This window comes from Phymastichus coffea, unplaced genomic scaffold, assembly GCF_024137745.1.
Source record: "Phymastichus coffea isolate CEN01 unplaced genomic scaffold, Cenicafe_Pcof_1.1 PCOF00009, whole genome shotgun sequence".
Lineage (NCBI taxonomy): Eukaryota > Metazoa > Arthropoda > Insecta > Hymenoptera > Eulophidae > Phymastichus > Phymastichus coffea.
Window position 1 is genome coordinate 7509349 of NW_026706820.1, and position 22185 is coordinate 7531533.

General features: G+C 31.2%; 1 protein-coding gene and 1 long non-coding RNA gene across 2 annotated transcripts in view; one reads left to right on the forward strand and one right to left on the reverse strand.

Annotated features, from left to right (window-relative positions):
* The window catches only part of LOC131671488 (proton-coupled amino acid transporter-like protein CG1139), a 395099-nt gene extending 376908 nt beyond the window's left edge, over nucleotides 1–18191 (reverse strand). Inside the window, exon 1 of the mRNA XM_058947957.1 lies at nucleotides 17389–18191. Within this exon, the coding sequence (XP_058803940.1) occupies nucleotides 17389–17442 (54 nt within the window). The 5' untranslated portion in view covers nucleotides 17443–18191. The remainder of the gene's footprint in view (nucleotides 1–17388) is intronic.
* Nucleotides 18192–19799: 1608 nt separating this feature from the next.
* Nucleotides 19800–21794, forward strand: LOC131671501 (uncharacterized). Its single transcript, XR_009302543.1, has 3 exons — nucleotides 19800–20791; nucleotides 20981–21161; nucleotides 21245–21794. It is a non-coding gene; the product is annotated as an uncharacterized LOC131671501 (long non-coding RNA).
* The last annotated feature ends 391 nt before the right edge of the window (nucleotides 21795–22185 follow it).

Consider the following 22185-nt stretch of genomic DNA (forward strand, 5'->3'; position numbering starts at 1 on the left):
CGGACTCATCGGAACTGTTATTCATTGAGTCCTCTTCGGAATTAGTTTCTTGTAAATTGTGAGGTAGATTCTGATTGGATTGCACAGGTATTTCGTGTATAACTCGTGCCTCACCTTCAAGTTCACTGTCGTCTAGATCACTTTCTACGTAATCAGGTATCTCATTTCGAATTCTTTCGGTGTAACATTTTGAAACAACTTTGACAGATTCAGGTATGGGCAACTTCTCGACAGGAGTTGTTCTTGGGCGTGGAATAATATTTTTATTATCATTATTAACAGGAATTTTCCGGGGTCGTCCACGTGGACGTTTTATTGGTTTGATTTCTTCAGTTTCTTTTTAAACTACCACAGGATCAGATGACTGTTCCATTTGTTGTCTTTGCCTTCTAGTAACTACATTTATTTCAGGAATTTGATGAGTTTTGTCGGCTTCGGTGATTACTGATATGTAACTATCATTCTCTTGTGTTGGTATTTTCCGTCTTCTAAAAAGAATGTAAGTGTCTCCTATTTTTATTGTCTTTGTGTCAAAATTAACACTTGCTTTACTAGAAAAAAGGAAATCAGATCCTATTATGCCTTCGCAATTTACAGGAAAGTCATTTTGTACAATATGGAATTTCATTGGTATCTCAAATAATTTCAGTTTTATTGATCCTAAAGTTCTATGGGTTAAACCATTAATATCTATTAGGTCAATTTGATCGGTTTCATCACGAATTCCTAAAGCATACTTTTCCTTTATTAGACTTTGTTCAGATAAACTATTAATCATATACTGTGTCCATCCGTATTTTGGATTATATATATTCAATAAAGGAGGTTCTTTATCAACGAGAGGCGTATATAGATTATAAATTTTCCTATATTTTTGCATGTTATTCTTACTAATAACAGGTTTTACTGCGTTACTTTCGTTTATGCTATTGTTATTATAGTTTATCCTCGTACTGATGTTGTATAAGAAATTTTTACCTATGATTCCGTGATATGGCATTTGACAAATTGCGACAACATAAAATACTATTTCATTTCCGGCTATTGTTAACTTGACAAATCCACATTCTTGATAATCATCTTTAGCAAAAATACTCTGCATAGGTAAGATATTGGACATTTAGATAGGTATATCGTCCGGTACACAACAGGATTTAATGATATTGGTAGTGGAAGTAGAATCAATTAAGAATTAAAACTCTTCATCTGTCTGTTTGCTAATATAAGAGTAAACTAGATTCTTAATTTCTCTATCATTCTGCCGTATATGTTTTACATTAACTGGTTCTATCGGATTTCGTGATAATACATCGGCTGTCGCATTGGCTTTGTCTAGGCGATAAATTATCTCATAGTCACATTCAGAAATTTGAAAACGCCATTTCAAAACCCTGGTATAGAGGTCGGCTGACTTAAACCAAACTAAAAGTTAGTGATCAGTAATAATGGTGATTTTCCTTCCGAAGACATATGATTTGAATGCTTTGATACTGTGAATAATTGCAAGAGCTTCTTTTTCGTAAACCTCGTAATTCAACTCTTGACCACGTAGTACTCGAGAGGTGTATGCGATAGGTTGGTCCGATCCAATAGTGCCTTGTAAGAGTTGCTGCTATTGCAATTCCAGAGGCATCAGTACGAATTATGTAATCTTTATGAAAATTTGGGAATTGTAATAATGGAGTGCTACACAGCAACTCTTTAAGTTCACAAAATGAACTTTCGATTTTATCTGTTCATTCAAACACCGTATCTTTTTGCAAAAGCCTGGTCAAAGGTTTAGCAATTTTCGCAAAAACTTTAATGAATCTACGATAATAACCCAATAACCCTAAAAATTAACGTACAGCTTTAACCGACTTTGGTCTTGGGAATCCCTTAACTGCTTCAATTTTTTCAGATCTGGCTCTAGACCATTTTCACTTATTATATGACCTAAGTAATTAACTCGTCGCATTAAAAACTTGCATTTTCCAATCTGCAATTTCAATTCTGCCTTTCGTAATATTTCAACCAACATTCGGAATTTGCGATCATGTTCTTCAAGTGTATTTGCATATATAACTATATCGTCTAAATACACGAACTGATCTAGCCCTTGAACTCCGTGGAGCAACGTATCCATTAAACGTTGAAAAGTCGCGGGCGTATTCTTCAAACCGAATGGCATATGCACAAACTCATAGTGGCCGAAAGGAGTACTGAAAGCCGTTTTATGCGCATCTTTTGGGTGCATCTTAATTTTGTAAAATCCCATGGCGAGATCGAGTACGGAATAGAATCTAGCACCTCCTACTTGGTTAAAAATTTGTGTAATGTTAGGTATTGGATACGAATCAGCAATTGTTTTTTCGTTCAATCCTCTCATATCCAACACCATTCTGCCATTACTGTCTGTTGCCTTAGGTACGATCCATATGGGGATGTTGTATGGTGAAGTAGATTCTTGTATTATACCAGCTTTTAGTAATTTTTCGACATGATAGTTAATCTTATCCTTCATAGCGTGAGGAAATTGATACTGTCTACTATTTACTGGTACGTCATCGATTGTTCTTATCTCATGCAAGACAAGATCGGTTCCCGGTAACTTGTCGCTAGGAAGATAGAAGACATCTCGTACTTCCTTAATGAGATTAACAATGTAACTCTTTTCAGTATCGTTCAGGTAACTTAAATCTAAATAATCTTCTATGCTTTTATTACTATCTTCGTTGGTTTCATCTAAGATTACGTCAGCTATCCCTAAATCGTTATCTATATCTTCTATATCTAATTACTCGTTAACGCTGTCTTGTGCAATGCTATAAACGTGTCTGACGGCTGAATTAAACGGTACTCTAAAATCTAAGGGTATCAATTCGTTTAATATTCTGTCAAACTCGTCAGGACTAAGCTGTACTTTATTGATTTGTGGTCTTGGCATGATTTTTCCGAGGTCTCGTTCTAATAATAGAGGTACAACAAAGTTTTCTCCTCTAAAATTATTGAATCCAAAGTCTATAATAGCTTTAGCTTCTTCGAGAAATAAAGCGCCTAATATTCCTTCATAAGTCATTCCAAAAGCATCATCGACTACATAAAAGATAGTGTAAATGTCAAATATCCTTATTTCGGTTGTACCAAGGGTTGATATTATTTCTTTTCCTATTCCTCGGACTTGCGTTCTTTGCGTGGTATCAATTTCATTTCCAGATGACAGAAGACGTTTCTTTATTTGATTGACTTCGGACCCGGTATCTATTAGGAAGTATTCTTTGGTCCTAGTTGATGGATTCAAAATTTTGACTTTTGGAGAAACCTGTTGTATTGCATTAATACTAACTTCTTCTATTTCTTCTGTACTATGTAAATAACAAAAATTACTACATTGTACATTATTTTCTTGAAATCGTATAACATGATCTCCTACAATAAATTATCACGTTGCGAAATTTATTACAGAATTGCTTTCTGAAAAATATGTAGCCCCTAAAACTACTTCACAAGGTATTGAACAATCATCTAGTACTAATTGAAATTCCGTCGGTAAACCAAATATCGATAGTGTAATTGAGCCTAATGTGATAAAGACCTCTGAGCCTATTCCTTTTAACTGTTTGCATCTAGTACTATTTATATGTTCTGTGTAACTTTGAATCATTCCTATTTTCATTATGATAGCTTCTGAGCCTGTATCAATCATAATTTGAAATCTGATACCACCTAAGAAGTTTGCATTAATTATTGGGACTTTAGCTGAAATTTTTGGTTCATTTGTTACGGTATAGGACTGAGCGATAGCTCTGCCTCTTGTAATTGAGTCGCTTGATTCGAATTGGTCCTTTGCATTGCGCTCTGATGAGAGGACTGCTGCCCGTTTCCCTGAAACTAATGGCGATATGGTTGTCTTTTTGGACAATTAGCGATATAATGGCCTGGTTTCTTGCAATAAAAACAATTAGTGTTTGGAGTAACACTATTACTATTATAACATTCTTTCGCTGAATGGCCTGACTTACAACAAATTTGGCAAATAACTTCTGTATCACGGTTGTTGTTTAAATCTCTGCGACACTCTTTCACTGAGTGGCCAGGTTTATCACAAATTTGACAAATAACTTGATTTATCATTCTTATTTATGTTCGAGTTCGGCAGTCTGCAGCTATGTGACCATTTCTATTACATATTTGACATTTGAGATGTGTTCGACAATCACGAGCAACGTGACCTTTCCTATTGCAAATTTGACATGTTGTAGTATTATTCTTTAACTTGGAGAAGCATGAATTTTCTTCGTGACCGACCTTTTTGCAGAAATTACATCGTTTATTATTACTTTCTCTAGTTATACTATTGCAATTTAGGGCATTGTGGCCTTCTTTATTGCAATTTTGACAGAGGGTTATTGATCTGAAAGAACGAAAATTATTAGAAGCTCGTGCTCGCAACGATGATTGTAATTCTAGGTCCTTTTCGACTTTTATGGCATTCTTTAGCGCATTTAGGATGGTGGTGTCACTAGGTAAATTTAGCCGAATTTTAGGCTTTAGTCCTCTTCTAAAGCATTCAAATATGTTTTGTTCAATTATCAGTTTTTGTGTAGGCGTTAAAGACTCTAGATTCTCTTCTTTCTTTTTGGCTTCAATAATTTTACTACTTAACAGTCGTAACCTATTTCCAAAAGTTAATACCTTTTCCTCATTCCTTTGGAACTCATTGCCTAATTCACCTAATAATTGATTTAGTGTTTGAATAGGACCGAATATGTCACCTAAATGGTTTAATAATTCATCTACACTAGAAAATGTTAGTCCTACTACTGTAGCACGTGCTTTTCCTTCTAATTTCGATCTCAAACGTTTGGTTAAATTTTCTTCTATGTTTGGCGGTATTGTGCTTAATGCCTCTTTGCATCCTTCTACAAATTGGGTTCATTGGCTTGGTCTTCCGTCAAATGTTGGCACTATACTTAATGCATCATTTAACGATACTACATGTCCTGGTAATGATTTGGTTTCGGCGTTTATTTCTGCTTCGCTATTATTATCGATTTTCGGCGGCATTTTGTTATAATTAATAAAAGGGATTGGTGAATCAATAATTGGAATAGGGTCGCTTAAGATATGTGAAGTGGACGCAGTTTCGACTTGACGGAAAGCTCTGTTGGAATTAAAATCTGAATCTCAAGCAAGACTGTCTTGAATATTATTTAAATCGGAGAGTGACTCGGTTGATCGCCTTAGATCTCTGCCAACTTTACTAATTGTCCAGCTAACACTCGAGGTTTTCGACTGGCTGCGTATAAGTCGCTTATCCTTGTTTTCGCTCATAATAAATATACATATGTATATGCATTTATGTATGTTAGACAGAGGGAGTTAAGAAAATGAAATTTGTACTAGAAGGTGTAAATTTATTTGATGTTTTATTTTGCTAAATATTACAAGTATTTATATATTTTTACATAATTTGATGTTGATAAATCGTTAAGTAATTACAACTTAATTAAGGAATTTTTATAATCTTTTATTAATGCGAAAAATTAGTCTACTCTAGGTATCGGCTCACTAGCAAAGGATAAATTGGGAGAAGCCTTACAATTTACATTTTTTTTTTGTTATCAGTGGTAAAGTCGGACTTAAAAGAGCTTCGGGGATAGAAGGAGGCTCCGAAGATTTCTGTTGTATCTTAATTTTTTTTAATCGCGCGCAAGGATCTTTGTAAAACTTCGTAAACTTCCGGGTTAACCTGCGTACCGTCACTCAAAGTTTTTGTTAAAGTTTTGCTTCGTTCAACTTTAATTGAGATATCCTTAATATTATATTTCTTTTTCAAGCTTTGATTTTTACAAATTGGAATTTTATATCTCTTCTGAAATTTTTGCTGACATCTAACGCAATGTTCTAAATTTAACAAATGAGGGCATAGAGATTCTCGAAATTTAACGACCTTTCTCTCGAAGATTAAATTAAATTGATTATTAACTAAGGGCGCAATATGTTGTAGAAATTCGGATAACTCTTGACTTTTTGGTAGTTTCAAGCTTGGTGTAGAAACAATATCCACACGACGGGTTAATTCCTTTTTATCCTGGGTGAATTTTGTTTTCAACCCGCTCTCATATGCTTCCTTGGTCAATCTAAACTCATACTTGTTGATTTCTCTACGGAGAGCTTTACGTTGCGTTTTGGATAATCGTTTTTTAGCGGTACTGTACCCGAATTCCACTATAACAAGTCAAAAGAAAAACCTACCATTTATTAAACACAAATTTTATGCAAAAACTAGAACTTATTTATTATTCTACTTATAATCTCACATTCTCAAATGTCTTTGCTAATTTATCTATTTTATTTACTAAAACCCTTTTCGTAATTGTATTTCCATTGATTAATTTGTTGTTAATTTTTACTTGTTTCCTAAGATTTCTAACCTGCTTCTTTAGGGCAGTATTTGTTTTGATTAAGTCTACACAAATATTTCCCAAACTAGCTATTTAACCAATTCTATTCTTATTTTCTAATTCTAATTGTGTAACGCATGCACTAAGATTACGACCGTTAATATTTATTTTGGCAACCGCGGCGTCGTGTCTATTAACTACCTCTATTATTGTATGTTGGCTATTTCTTAACGAAATAATATCTTCAACTACTTCGTCAACTGTATTAATGACGTTGTTTGAAAAATTGTTAAAACTTACAAAAGGCGGCATAACAACTAAGAAAACTAGAAGAAAAGAAAAGAGCAAAAAAAAAAGATTTTATCTAACCAACAACAAAATTTTATAACAGGGTTAAAAAAAAAGATAAAGCTTATTTGTTAATCTTCCCCCATTTCTGAATAAAAAATAAATGTATGTAGTCAATAATTTTCATCGGTAATTTTTAGTTAGCCGCAATTTTATAATCTTTCAATAACTTCAAACTTACTTTGATCAATAATTTCAAATATATCTGTCATTAATTGACTCTTTAATGTTTTTATATTTGCTTTCAAACTATTTTTCTATATTAAATTCAAGACGAATTTTATTCCAACTATATTAATTTCTTTATTCGTTTAATCAACTTTTTAAATATTCCTGGAAAATTAATTTTCCTTGCTAATATATTTCTTTCCGACTCAGACGAGATTTGTTATACTATCTCAAAAATTTTTTCTGTATGTTATTTTCTATCTTTCTAAATTAACCTTTTTATTTCAAAATACCATTTTTAGAACAAAACATAAATTCAAAATCCCCCTTTTTTTTTAAATATATTCCTGTAATAAGCATTTATTCTTATTTCTCTCTTCAAGGCACAAAAGAACACAAAAAGAAAAGGCACTTTTCTTTTGACAAATTTTCTATTCTAATTTATAATTTTATTTTCAACAAAAGTTCACTGGAAATCGATTTTATTTTGCTTATAATTTTTTTCTGATACAAAAATAATTCCTCTCAAATACTGTATTTTTAGAACAGAAAACTTTCTTCAAACTTTGAACAATTTTTCTCAAACTTGTCTATTAATTTACTCGTTCAAATTTCAATAATTTTCTAAATTATTTCACTATTCTTTATTGCAAAATAAATTCCCATTAATTTTCCAATAACAAAAAAAATATTTCCTAATTCAATCCAAATAAATTTCAATTAATTTTTACTTTCAATTTAAGCTATCTTCTTGTTTAACACTATACTTATTTTCTATTTTCTCAATTAAATCAGTGATTTTCTAACTAATAAATTTGTATTCTTATTCAAAAAAAAATTTTATTTCTTTACTTTATTTTATTCTTCACAGATTTCAAATTCAACAAAATACTTTAAGTAGTATCTATTCTTGATTTTCTTTTACTCTAACTGATCACTGATATAATTTAAGAAAGGAAAGCCCTAACAGTTTTTATCAATTTAATCCCTCCAGGGACTCCAAAATTTATATGTGACGTCGAGGTCACTCTTAGGTACGCTTGAAGTAAGCGTAAACTCAGGGTTGCTCTGATTTGGCTATCGTATAACACATAAGCCGGGACGAGCAATATTGTTGCGTGGAGAAAACTGTATGCTAGCGCGGTATGTAATCACTAAATGTTATTACGAACACACCAGATTCACGCTTAATGTGTTCTTAAGGGACTTTAATGAAAATTCACGAGACTCGCGCTTAATGAATTTCCAAAAAAACGGATTGCTTAAAGAAAGAAAAGGATAGCCAGATATAAGGTTTTACTTACTTTTATTTTATTTAATTATTTGTTATTAAGGCTGTGCTCTCTCTGCTCTTTGATCTCTTTTTCTCTCTTTCTCTCTATTCTGGATGTAGTTGGGTGACTTTTTGATTGAATTTTGGCTGACTTCTTCAAAATTTTCTTCTTTGATGCTTCCTCCAGCACTCACTCACTGGTAGTCACTTCTTGTTAGGCACTTCCTGGTACTCACTCCACTCCTCCAGTCTTGTACATAGCTTTTTCTAAGCAGTGGGTGGTTGGATGGAAATTACTTTCCTCAGGACCATGAAGCGATAACGGCCAAAATTTTGTATTGGTGGGAAATTTTCTAATCGTATCTAGGATTTCTTTATTGGTTTGTGGGCGTGAATTTTCAGAGAGAGAAAGGGCGGTCCCTTTTTAACTTGGGCCCTTTTCTCCAGAGATGGCTCTCGGAGTGCCACTTTTAAGAGCAGGAGTGACGCTATAGTTTATAATTACTTATACAAAATCGTACTAAACTTAGTTAATTTTAACGATACATAGTGATTATTACAATAATTCAATTATTTTAAATATTTAGAAAAATCCAAAACTTCTACGATTTATTATAAAATGCATTATTGTTCTAATATAAATTTATTAATTATTTGGTGACTAAAAGATGCGCATTATGGTACAATAATAACTTACAAAATTGATTAAAATCCATTAAATATTACGGATATTTTCTTAAAATTCGGTGGGAAAAAAAAAGATAAATTGCATTTTTATGGCCCCCTTCCATTATCGGCGCGATAACGCTTCGCGATGTATACGCGATGATCGTAGGCTGCTGTCAACACATCCGCGTGGGACAAAGCAGGATAGAGCGTCGCAGGCTCGGGCCACTATCAAGTATTATATAAACTGTTTATCTCGAATGCCTTTTCATTGTGGGAAATCAGGAAGATTCCTGCTCCGTTCTTCATATTTATTTGTATTAATTAATATTGAAAAGAACTAAGTTACAGCTGGCCGTCACACTACCTTGCGGTTTTACTCAAACCAAGTGTTACGGATCAAGTTCGCGCAATGACGAGCGAGAAATTTTCAAACGCGCATGTGTCCAGCAGATGTTTGGAAAAGGTTTAGGCAGAGATCTTTGTTTCTTTTTTGTCGTCGAGCGCACACCGGTAGTCTCCATTAATTTAGCCCGCGCGGCCTTTAGAGCGAAACCCTCATTAAATATCGACGCCTGTTTGTTTTATCGCTCTTTTAGTGTTCTTTTTTTTGCATTATTACCCGTCGTTGCTCGTCTGGTTCATGGGCGCACGTTTAGCGCAGGGGGGTCTGTTTAACACGTTTTCTTAGACTGTTTTGAAATGTTGGAAAGTCTGCTCGTCGTGGACAATCGTTAGAATAATTGCGGCATATGCGATGAAGCTGTAGTCTTGGGTGTGTCAGTTTGAGTACAGATCAACGTTTGCAGCGCGAGATGCGAATGGCGTTTGTACCAGAGAATAAAGCCGAGAAAAAATGACAAGCAGTTTAGGAGGAAGGCGCGTGCTCGCGTGGGATCTGGGAAACAGAGCTGCAATTATTTATATTAGCATGCGTGAAGAATTGTTAATCTCCTCTTTGCCGTTGCTCGTCGTGACCAGCAAGGTTACTGTTTAGTTCGTAACCTAGGCGGTGAGCCCAACGATCCAGACATCGACCTCTGAACCCAGGCAGAGGGTTGTACAGCTCAGGCCCTGCAAGCGGGCGGGTCCGAGGCTGTATTGGCAGTATACGAGCAAGGCAAGAGGAGAGAGACAGAGAGGAAGAGCGCGCCAGCGCTAATTGTTTTTTCAGGCCCTCTACGGGTCACGCCCTAGTTTGGCGACGTCACTAAAAGAGAAGGGAGGAAAATTTGCTTTCACGAGAAAGAGAAACTTTGACGGCACTCTGAGCTCAGATCTCGCACGGGCAAGTTATCCGTATCCTTTACGTAGTTAACGTGCGTGCGATTTGCGTTTACCGTAATCACGGCCGTAAACGTATGTTTCATTGTGAATCGCTTAATTTGTATTGTATTTGTAAATCAATTTAATTTTATTTGTGTTTGTTAATAAACTTGTCAGCCTTATTTCGAATTTTAAATAAGCACATTTATTCTTGTTCACCAACCCCAACACCAAGCATGTTATCTCATCTGAACGTAGAATTTATTGCTCTTTTCTAATCCGAGGTCAAAAATAGGGATTCCTATTTAACAAAACAAAGTTGACTTTGAAGGAGATCATGATTAATGACAAGTTTACCGTAACATATCCCTCTTAAAGTTGAACAATTTTTGCCTGAAATATTTTTCGCCGATACCACCCACTTTCAAGAAATGTGGATGCATAACTTAAAATGGAACGTCCTTTATATATTATAGGATTGTACATTAAAAATGTTTACATTCGTAAAACACAAAAGGCAGTATGAATATATTGATGTGTAGTATTAATGCTATTGGTATATCAATTTTAATTACAGTAGTGTATATAAGTTAACACTGTACAGTGGATTAGAGCACGGAATGATTAAAAATTGAAACTTTAAAAATATTTATTGAAAAGTATCATGTAATTTATCATTTATAAAATAACTTTTTATATATAAAAAATACACTTGCATATATAATTATTTATTTACTAGCATCAAAATACTTTTTACAACAATTATTTGTTTTCAAAATATGCGCTTTTAAAAATTTCCAGCTACACACAAATCTCGGCACAGTGGTTCATATCTGACAATATTTTCTAGCAATTAATCTTATTAATTCACTTTTACGATAACACTACTTCCTTAGTAAAAAAGGACTTATTGCAATTGCGCTTGTAAATTTATTTATTTGTTCAATAAAATAACAAATTAAAAAATCCATTACGGTACTCCTCCTTCTATTGATTGACGTTTTGACAAGTTTTATTTATTTTCACTTGAAAAATTATATTTTGTAAATAAAATTTAAGAAACTCATAGTGGTGATATGGAAATTATTTCTTCAGTTTATGCATAAGCTTGCATGCTAGATTATGTTAAACGGCTGGGCGACATCAAGGAATAATCCGGTGCAGTAGTGTTTTTCATCAAGAAATTTACTCTTAGCGGGTATTAATTTGTTTACTTGTTCTATCGTGAAGTGATTCCGCCTGAAACCAAATTAATGATCTGAGATAAGTTTTCTATTGATTGTTATTGGAATAATTCTAGCTAAGATTAATTTTTCTCTAATTTTGGAAAGTACGAGTAAAGACTAATCGGTTTGTATAAAATTACAAATTTAGTTTCTTTACCAGATTTAGGTATTACAAATTTTTCTGCTATTTTCCATTGAAAAGGAAAATATCAAAAATAAAAGCATGTATTAAACATATATATATATATATATATATATATATATATATATATATATATATATATATATATATATTGCTTATTAAACATATATATTGTTTATATTTTAAAAATAATATCTTATTGCTATCGAAGGTTGATTGATAATTTTTTCTGTAATATTATCAATACTTCCTTTATTTTAACGGATTCGATTAGTTTACTGTCTAGCACTTCAAGATCTTGGAGTAGAGTATCTTCTTTTTGTCCCATGATTATTTGTTGTTCTGGCCTATTTACCACAAGGTTTTATATTTGGCAGAATAAATGTAATTGGTCGTTTAAATTGTTTAATAAGTTTCCAAAATGAGTAATCCGTTGTTTGTATTGGAATCATTTCTTTACCGTTTTTTACAACTGTGTATTTTATTTATACAATATTTTTTTGGCTATTTTATTAATAATGATTTATTGAATTATTCTGCTGTCTATAGTAATAGAGCATTTAATGATAACATCAGTGAGGAGTAAATTGTACTTTTTTATACCGGTTTCTATATTAGTAGGTAAGGTTTAAGCGGGACAGTACGTATTATGCATGCTTTAATGAAAAGTACATATTTTTCCTAGTTTATTTTTATATAGTTTTTTACTGTTTTAAGTATTTGTGAGCGTAGTGTGATTAATACTGGATGTGGTCTAATGTCAAGTCTAGAAATTATGATACTTAAAAATATGTTTCACTTAAACCTTTTACGATTACAAAGTCAATTAGATCCGGGAGCTTCTTTACATATGTTGGCTAGTATGTTATTATCCAGTGGATATTTGGATGCAGTTATGTTTTTTAGAATATCGTAGAGCACTTTAACTCTGTAAGTTGCAGTTGATGATTACGATTTCCACCACGAATGCTTCGCATTATAATCGCTTCCAGTTACAACTCGATTTTCTAGTGAAAATAAATGGTTGTCTAGTTTTATTTTATTATTGTTTTGTTTGGAGGATAGTAAATAAATTATAATGTTATCCGACCATTATCACCGTTTATGATTGTACTAGTTGCTTAATGTACGTAAATTTTACTATTGTGTGTGTGAACTTGATGAATTATATTGGTTTTGATTATGATCGTTGTGCCTCTATGTGATTTATTGAATGAATAATTTGTTTTGTGTAAAGCGTAAGCTGATATATTTAGATAATTCTTGTTTATAAAGTGTATTTCTGATATTAACATGATGTCTATATTTTCGTAGATTAGAAATGTTCTTAATTGAAGTGTATAACACCTGCAGATAGCAAGTTTTTAATTGTTCATTATGTCATTTTATTTACTAGTATAGTTAATTGATTTAATATAATGTCCACTCTTTACGGGAGCTGCTCCATTATACGTTCAAGGTTATTTGTATTTTGATCGTTATTATATTTACTTGACTCCGCCTGTGTATTAGTTTGTTTGGATTCTTCTATCTCGTTTTGTTTTGCCGTTACTTTGGCAACGTATGTTTGGTTTGCTATGACTGTTTAAATTCATACATAAAATTCAGTTGTGCTTTAATTCTGTTTGAACTTCAAAATTCTTTTTTCAATAGGGAAAATAATTCTTGTAGTAACTGTTTGCAAATTAAACATCTTGCAGTGTAGTTACCATGACAATCTGCGCACCTTACTTTTTTAATTTGATTTTCAGATCCAGCACTCCTTATCTGCGTATTATTTTGTACATTGCATACAGACTGCACTCTTATAACAATAATTTTCTGTATGAATATATTCTTGACAGTTGTGACATTGGGGGGTGTTTCTTTTGACATTTGGTGGATCAACTTTAGCAATTGTGTTTCAAAATTTATTCACTTTGTGAATTTCCTGACTTTTATAATCGTATTCTACTTAAATGGAGAATAACGACAGTGATTATAGTGTGATGTTGAATATTACGGAAGATATTTTATGCCCATGTTTCTCTATAGCATTTTTCAATTCGTCAGAATCAACTGAAAGGTGCATGCTTCATAGTACGACTTTGAATCTTTGTCTTCTTAACACTGATATTTGTAGATTGTATATTTCTTTCTTTAAATGCATCGATAATCAATAGAAACTTTTGTGAGGTTGTTGGTTGTATTTTTATTTTATTTTTGCCCAACACTTTTAAAAAATTGCCTGTGTAAAATTGCCTTTGACGATTTTATTAAGCAGATTTTCTAACGGGAGAATATTTTCTACATTATAAATAAAAATCGATTTATTTTTGAAAGTATTTACATTAATTTTTTATTGCATTCGCTTCACTGTGAAATGAGTTTGCTTTTTTGCTTATCATCTTTTTGTATCTTGTTTTTTTTGAAATTTTTCGTACTTGTTTTTACTTAAGCGATAATCTGCTAATTAAGTTTGTCAGTTGTTATTTTATCTTTTAGTTTGGTTTATTGAGTTGTTTGCTGTCTTTTTCCGCTAACTTATTTTCATAATTCAGTGTTAATTTGTATAAGAGTAAATAAAATGTTTTGTTTCAGAGTGGCCGTTTTGGCCATTATTGTATCTTTATATTTTAAGATCGTAGGACAAATCCAAGATAACTGTCATTTCAATAATTTTAATAATAATTTAGCTTTCCAAAAAGGATGTCGTGATGGAAGAGGACTTTTTTGTGGGCCAATCGTGGACGTTTCTCTAGCAACTCGGTTTTCAAACGATCCAATAACGATGAATAATATTCGCCTGTAATGGTTTTACCCTTTTCTAGATAGTCGATGAAGATTATTTCTTGCGAATCCCAAAAGAGAGTCGCCATAACCTTCCCGGCCGAAGGAATTGTCTTCGCCTTTTTCGGAGCAGATTCCCCCTTGGTAACCCATTGTTTAGACTATTCTTTGGTCTCAGGAGTGTAGTGATGTATCCATGTTTTATCTACAGTGATGAAACGACTCTTAAAGTCTTGCGGATTTTGCTGGAACAGCTGCAAACCATTCTTGCAACACTTCACACGATTTCGTTTTTGGTCAATCGTGAGCAATCGCGGCACCCATCTAGCGGAAAGCTTTTTCATGTCCAAATGTTGGTGCAAAATATTATGTACCCATTCGCTCGAGATGCCTATAGTACTATCAATATCACGCACCTTCACTCTTCTGTCAACCATCACTATATCATGGATTTTATCAATGATTTCTGAACTAGTAACCTCAACAGGGCGTCCAGAACGTTCAGCGTCTTTTGTGCTCATATGGCCACTCCGAAAATTTTGAAACCACTTATAAACCATTCTAATCGAAGGTGCACAATCACCATAATGTTTATCAAGCTTCTGTTTAATCTCCTGAGGCGTTTTGCCTTTGAAAAAGTGATGTTTAATCAATACACGAAATTCCTTTTCGTCCATTTTTTTACAACCACTCGATTTCTTTGATTGAAACGAATGTAAAACGCAAAGTAATTGGCCGATCTGGCTGAAACTTGGTGTGTGCTTTTCCAAGATATGCCACTAACTGAAAATAACCTTGATACGCACTAGTAGCGCCATCTCTTTGACTTTGCACGGACTTTTCAAACGACCCTCGTATTCTTCAAATGAATTTCAAATTCAAAATATTTAATGTATGTGTGTGCGCGTGTGAACAACAATTGATTTTTCTCTCAAAATAAATGGTTTTTTTGTGATATAAAATTGTGACGTAGTTTATTACTACTGAATAGTATTCTTCTTTTAAGAGGTATGACCACAACTGGAAAACGAGCCCTTATACAATAACAAATTTGCCCATAGTTAAACGTTATACCTGTTTGAATTTAGGGTACGTAATTACAACAAGAACAAATGTCGGGTAATTATAGGATTAAAAAAAGTTAGTAATTCTAGAAGTTCAAAAAGTATTTTTTATTTAAAAATTATATATATATATATATATACATATATATACATATATATAATGATCGTACCAATATTTATGGTTTTCCATAATTATTTCAAACAAAGAGAACATGGACAACACATTTATTTATGCGGTAGACTCGCATGACGAGTGCCAGGGTTCGAATCCCGGATGAGCATTCATAACTTTATCTGTGAAAAAAATATTGCCAAACACTATATTGCGACTCAAATAATTTGTACCATTTGAAAATTGCAGATTCAGTGACTAGGGGATGACAATTCTAGAACTATATACCTTCGACCGTTGAAGAATTGAATATACTCCGGGACAAAAAAGTATCTTATCCAGGAATGAAAAATTCACGAAAATTTAAAAGATAAATTAAAATCATTACAGTTTTATAAAGAATGAGTATATTTACATAAATTTTTTTAAATAAGAATAATTATATTCTATCCTAACTTTTTATCAAAATCATTTGTATAATTTTTTAATTACAATTCATATCACATTAATTATTATAAATATTAGTTATTTTAATATCAATAATTTTCATTCTGTTCTCAACAATTTTAATCATATACATTTATTTCACTAAATTCGTGAAACTGATAGTCTTACACTAATTTATTAATTTACTACTTGGAAAAGATCATTACGACTCATAAAAATTTGATAAAATCATTACAAATGTTTTATAATAAAAAGCAGGTAGAAGAAATATAAGGCAGTTATTATTGTTATTCAAATTGTGTATGTCCACGACACTGTATTTAATACATATGATAAGCAATGATTATATTAATTGAATTGATATTAAAACAAATAAAAGCAGCATGAACAGAAGCAACTTAAAAAGAGTTAGGGAAAAAAACAGACTACAATACGATATGGACTATGCTGGAGCGTTTATAGAAGAGCGAAAATTTCGATTGAACGTTATAATTACTTCAAGCTATACTATGCAATTGAAGTTAATTGTATTATACTGCAACATAATGAAATATCTTCCAATAGAAATATTAATTGTAATTTATAGTTAGATTACAAAATTGATTTTTACAAATATCTCAATTACCTTACAACACCTTATAATATTTGTTCCTAAAATATTTTTAAATTTCATAATTAATTGCATATTTTGAAAATGTAATAAATAACATAACATGACTAAAGATCATTATTAAAATTCATATTTACACATATTTCATCAAGCTACATAGTTTATAGAATATGCATTGTCCATAAGTACTTCATAAGTACTCCATAAGTAACTTAGAAATCCTTTTAATTATTGTACTTGTTTTCTGAAGAGAGTATTGAAATGTGATAAGTTTAATGCTATAAAAAATTTTTTTCTTATTAACATTTTAAAACGATTTCACATAAATTATTATGAAGTACGAAATTTTCAAATAGATTTTGATCATCTTTCTCCAGAAATATTGTTATTTAAAAATTTTATTTTATTTTAAACGAACTATTTTTTTAAATATATATGACTTTATTGAAGAAACTAAGAAATTTTTTTATCACGTAGCATTATTTTCTAATTCATTCTTTCTTACCTAATACAGCTATTCCAGTAATTATTCATAAAGCTAAATATTTTCAGGGTCACGATCACAATGAACGATCAGCTTAATACATTACTGCACGATTCAAAATTTTTTTCAGCAGTGGTACTAATTTTATAATATCCAATGTATAAAATAAAAAATATAAAATTAAGTAAATATTAAATTTCTTAATGCTGTACGATTTTAGTAAAGTATACTATTAACACAAAATATTTGTAGATAATTAAAAAAGATGTGCTTTAAAAGACTATTTTAAGGAACATACATATTGTACGCTAATTAAATTCTAAATTAAAATAAAATGAATATCATGTAATAGCATATAATATCTACCAATAAAAAATAAAATTAAAGTAGCATTAAAAAATAATAACTACTAACTAAAACGACTGACCTTGAAATTGCTTGCATGCACGGGAGTAGAATCCTCGCTGTTTTTGCGCGACATTATGTCGGGTTCTATGTAAGAAATAGTTTGCGTTTTCGTAAAATATAACTTCGCTCTTGGCTGTAAATTCTCAATACATATTCTCAGCTTTCCAGGGATCCGATAAGATAGTTCATTCCGTTTTATATCTATCTTATTTCTTTTGATATTTGTCTATACTGTGTTGATTCCTTGCCTACCCTTCTTAAAGGCATACAGCTTGATAGTTTGCCGGGCAGTTAAATACACACATACACTCACGCCCATATAATACACATGAATAAGGCAAGGCCCCGTTTTCTGTCTTCCCTCCTGTTTTTTCGGCACGCGTTCTTTTGTCGCTCCAAAGCCCCTATGACGTAGTTCTGAACGTATATTTATGTACGTCTATATATGTGAACACATATATGTGTATATTCATATGTGTACGCAAACCCACGTGCATGAAAGCTTTCGCTAGTATTAGTTCACTTTTACATGCGCATGAGCACACGCGCTTCTAATCGATATATTTTGTGAGTACGTTCCTATCAAGAATAATAAAACACTTAGATAACCTACCATATGATTTATTCAATTTGTAAATACATAAACTTTTATTATACTGGCAGCACAAATAATTTGTTAAAATTTGTGTAGAGTCTTAGTAAAACACATAGGCAGTAATAATTCACATCGTAAGTTTTCCAAATTTGAATAGAATTCAAAAGTATCTAGTAACCCGTAAACAAAACAATGACAATAAAACTTTATTTCAGAAAGAGCAGCATGCATAACAGTTGAGTTGAATCGATCGTGTATCTGCTTTCAGCCAGGAATTAGAAGCGAATAAGATAAGTAAGCAAGCAGACGGTGAGGGAGAAAACGCAATAGTTGTAGTAGTGGTGGTAATGGTGATGACGACACACTGATACGAACTTAGTATATAACTCCTACTAAACATTAATGCACCTATGATTGTATTCATTCACAACTTACGGAATATATTGGATATAATTTTACATAATAACAAATTTCAAATTAAACTATACAAAGTTGTAGAGAATTGTAGATCATAAAATTATAATATTTGAAATAATCTTATATAGTCACGTATACCAACATACATACAGGAGACTAGTAGAACATAAAAACACATATACATGCGTATATTCATTTCTATTAATGTATTGAAGGCACTACATTGCATTTAGTGATTTCGACTATAAATAAATATGTTATCAAAAAACAATCTAACAATGACATATATTTTTAACCATTCTAATTCAAATAATGTAAAAGATACCTGCAAATCATAAGAAGACCAGCGCAGATCTAATTATAATATTCAAAGTGTTCTTAATGACCATGTAAAATTGGTGCAGATATCCCGATAAAATTGGATAATGGTAAGGCTGATATATATAATGAGAATCACTCTCTATGAGTTACAATGTCTTCCATTATAATTTTAAATATTTTAATCACAAATAGTATAAAATTATCATGTACATAACATATTTAACAATTATGATAACAAATTTAATTTGCCACGCTTTTCTGAAATTCAAAATGTTTGACAAGTACCCTTGAAACGTAAAAAAATATTTTTTTAAACGGTTCTATTTAGTCTAGAATATAGATTCCAATGAAAATAATGAGCTATCCTAAAATGATTTTTGTTTATTCTAACATTCAGAAAAGCTTGGCACATCAATAAAAAAATAAGGTGTTATGCAAACGGCGACAATGGAACGTGTAATTTAGATTTTTGTGCCTATAATGAGGAAAATTGTAGCTTATTTGGATTACTCCAAAATAGAAAAAATTTCAGAACGTTGTTTTAGGTTACTTTTTAACCGCCATTAAGAAAACTTTGAAAATTCAGTATTGGATCCCAACTGATAACCTTCATGTGTATTGCAAATCAGTAACACATATGTACTGGCCATTTTTATTTAATAATTAGAATAACTAAAATTATCTACTTATTATGTGGTATAATAAAAATAATTAATTAATTTCATTTCTATGATACCATGTACATTTTCATCATGTAACATTTTCAATTCAATTGAGAAACAATTAAGTTACAGTTAATTACAAATCGCCGGTAAACTTAATTTTTTGATAATTAATAGACGAAATAGTATTATGTATAGTTAAATGAGTATAATTTTAGTAATGTTGGATAAAAAAGTTTTTATAAATGATTTTTTTAATGTATACATCAAAATATTTAATTTATAAATTAAAAAAGTCGAGAACAGTTGTTTGACACTATATTTAATAGTAGAAGTCTTACAAAAGTTATTAAAATTTTTTTACCAAAGCTTAACTCAAAATCAAATAAATCATAAATTATCAAAAATGTCATAAAAAAATAAAATAATTTTCCATTTATTTTCTGACATGCTTTCAAACGTTTTCATTTACTTGGTATCAAGCTATAGTCAATGCTAAAAGTATTTTAAGTAATTTTTGAAATTAGACTTAAAAAACAGCTTCACGAGCTTTTAAAGTGAGTAAACGACAGATACAAATTCAGTAATTACTTAAAATTGAAAGTTTTATAAAATGAATTCTTTACACAACATTTTAATAAAGTTTTATAACTTCTTATAAATCTACGTTAAAAACATTTTCTTGGGTTTAAAAATAGTTACAGAATTTCGTAAAAGCAGAAAATGTGAAAGTTAAAAGTATTCTAGTTTTGAAATTATTGTTTTCAACACATACTACCTTACACTACAGTACACTATAATACGAAATACTAAGAAATATTAAGTTGATAATCATGCTATGGGCACAAACGGAACCGTCTTGAAATTATTAATGAAAAGTATGACAAAAATAATATACTTCCTCGAGGCTGGAAAAATTAATAGAAAAAAGATTATGGAATAATACTGCAAAATTCGAGCATAAGTTGTAATGCTTTTCATTACGATATTAATTAAAAATATCTAGCTGATGAGGTTATGTTGGATTTTGTCGGTGGTTTGAGTGTATGCGTGAGTAACGGCTTTTCAGGAGTTTCTAGGTGGATTCAAGATTTCTGATTAACTGTCTCGTTGAATTGAATGAAATTTAAAAGGTGATAGTTAATTAGATTTTCTAACTCGCTTATCAATTCCGCTCATACCCTGCTTTAAATGAAGAGTTGCCTACGAGAGTTAGACCGATCAACCTTTGAAATTCCACGAGCAAGGACAACGAACCGTTAAGAAGTCAACTGACCACTTTGTGACGGAAAAATCTACTGGTTAGAAACGCAAACTTCAATACCTATCGCAGTCGATTAGTATTATTCGAGTTCTGTTTATGCGTTTCCAACTCGAATTTCCCACGACTGCTGCAACCTAAGGAGGGTAGTCTGGCGCCCGTTAAGGTAGTTTGATAAAAAATCATTTTTCTTACGATATTCTTAAAATTTTAATCATATATTCTTAAGAATATTATCTATAATATATTTTAATTACATAAAGCTCAACCGTGCCAAAAAAAATATAAAATTTTGAAGTTAAATTTCTTAACATGTAAATCCCATCCTTGAGCTAACAAGTAACGTTTTGATTAGAATACGTGGTGTAATGCGTGTGCCAAATACATTTTTCTTCGAAACTTGATGAACAAAACAAATCAAGGAATAGTCTGCAAATGATTTATAAAATGTTGCTCTTGTGGTGTTATTATTAAAGTGGATACTGAAAAACAAAGTAATAAATATTATTATGACACAAATCTGAAATCAACTATAGGTACATTACTTATATAAAATCAAATTTTGAACGAATATATATGCCTATATATTTGATATAATAATCGTTTTAAATGTTTACAGGTATGGTTGATGCGAGTATTGGTGAAATTAAATTGAATACCTATTTATCAACATTGAATGCAACACACATGAAGCCAAATCTTTAAAACAACACAAGAGATCGTGAGAAAAGAAATAGAAAATTTAGCAAAAGCATTTTGTGTGGCAGCCTTAGCAGAAGAAAAAATAGCGACTCCTGAACATCAACGCCGAATGTATGTTGCCTTCAACAACACAATATGTATCGGAAGGATTGTATAGTCATAAATATTACTTGATTACTGGACATAATCATTTCTATGAAAAGATTGGTTCGCTTGTGTACAATTAACAACGTTATCATTTATACTTAATATTTATATGTACATTTCATGTTATTGTACAATATGTTATGACATTTTATTAAAATAATACATCGAAAAATCACTATATACAACTTGTAATAGAATGAAATTCCACAATGAATTTTATATATAAACTTGATTTTTACAACATTTAATTTATAATTTATACTTTATAGTATAACTGCAATAATTATACATGTATCAAATCATATTATACAATCGGAAAAATCTTTTTTCTGCTTTGATTTCTAAAATAAAATAACTTTTTAAATATAATTTTAAAAAATTTTTATTTATATTAATATTATCTTTCATTGCATATCCCTCGCTATTTGCTTTTATTTGTTTTTATACAGCAATTTTTTGACGCCTGCAGATGTAAATGACAATAATAACTCGAGTAACAAGTATGGTACTGCTCTGATAGTTTCTATTGATGCTGCATGAACAAAGGACCGTCAAAACAATAGTTTCAGTGGTACATTTATTGTCAGTTTTAGTATTGATATGTTGTTGGATCGATTTTTCATTATTATTAGTTGTTATTTAGGTCATGCTTCCGTGGTAGAATATTTTAATAAAAAATATATAGCTTATGCATATCGCGAAATTTATTGC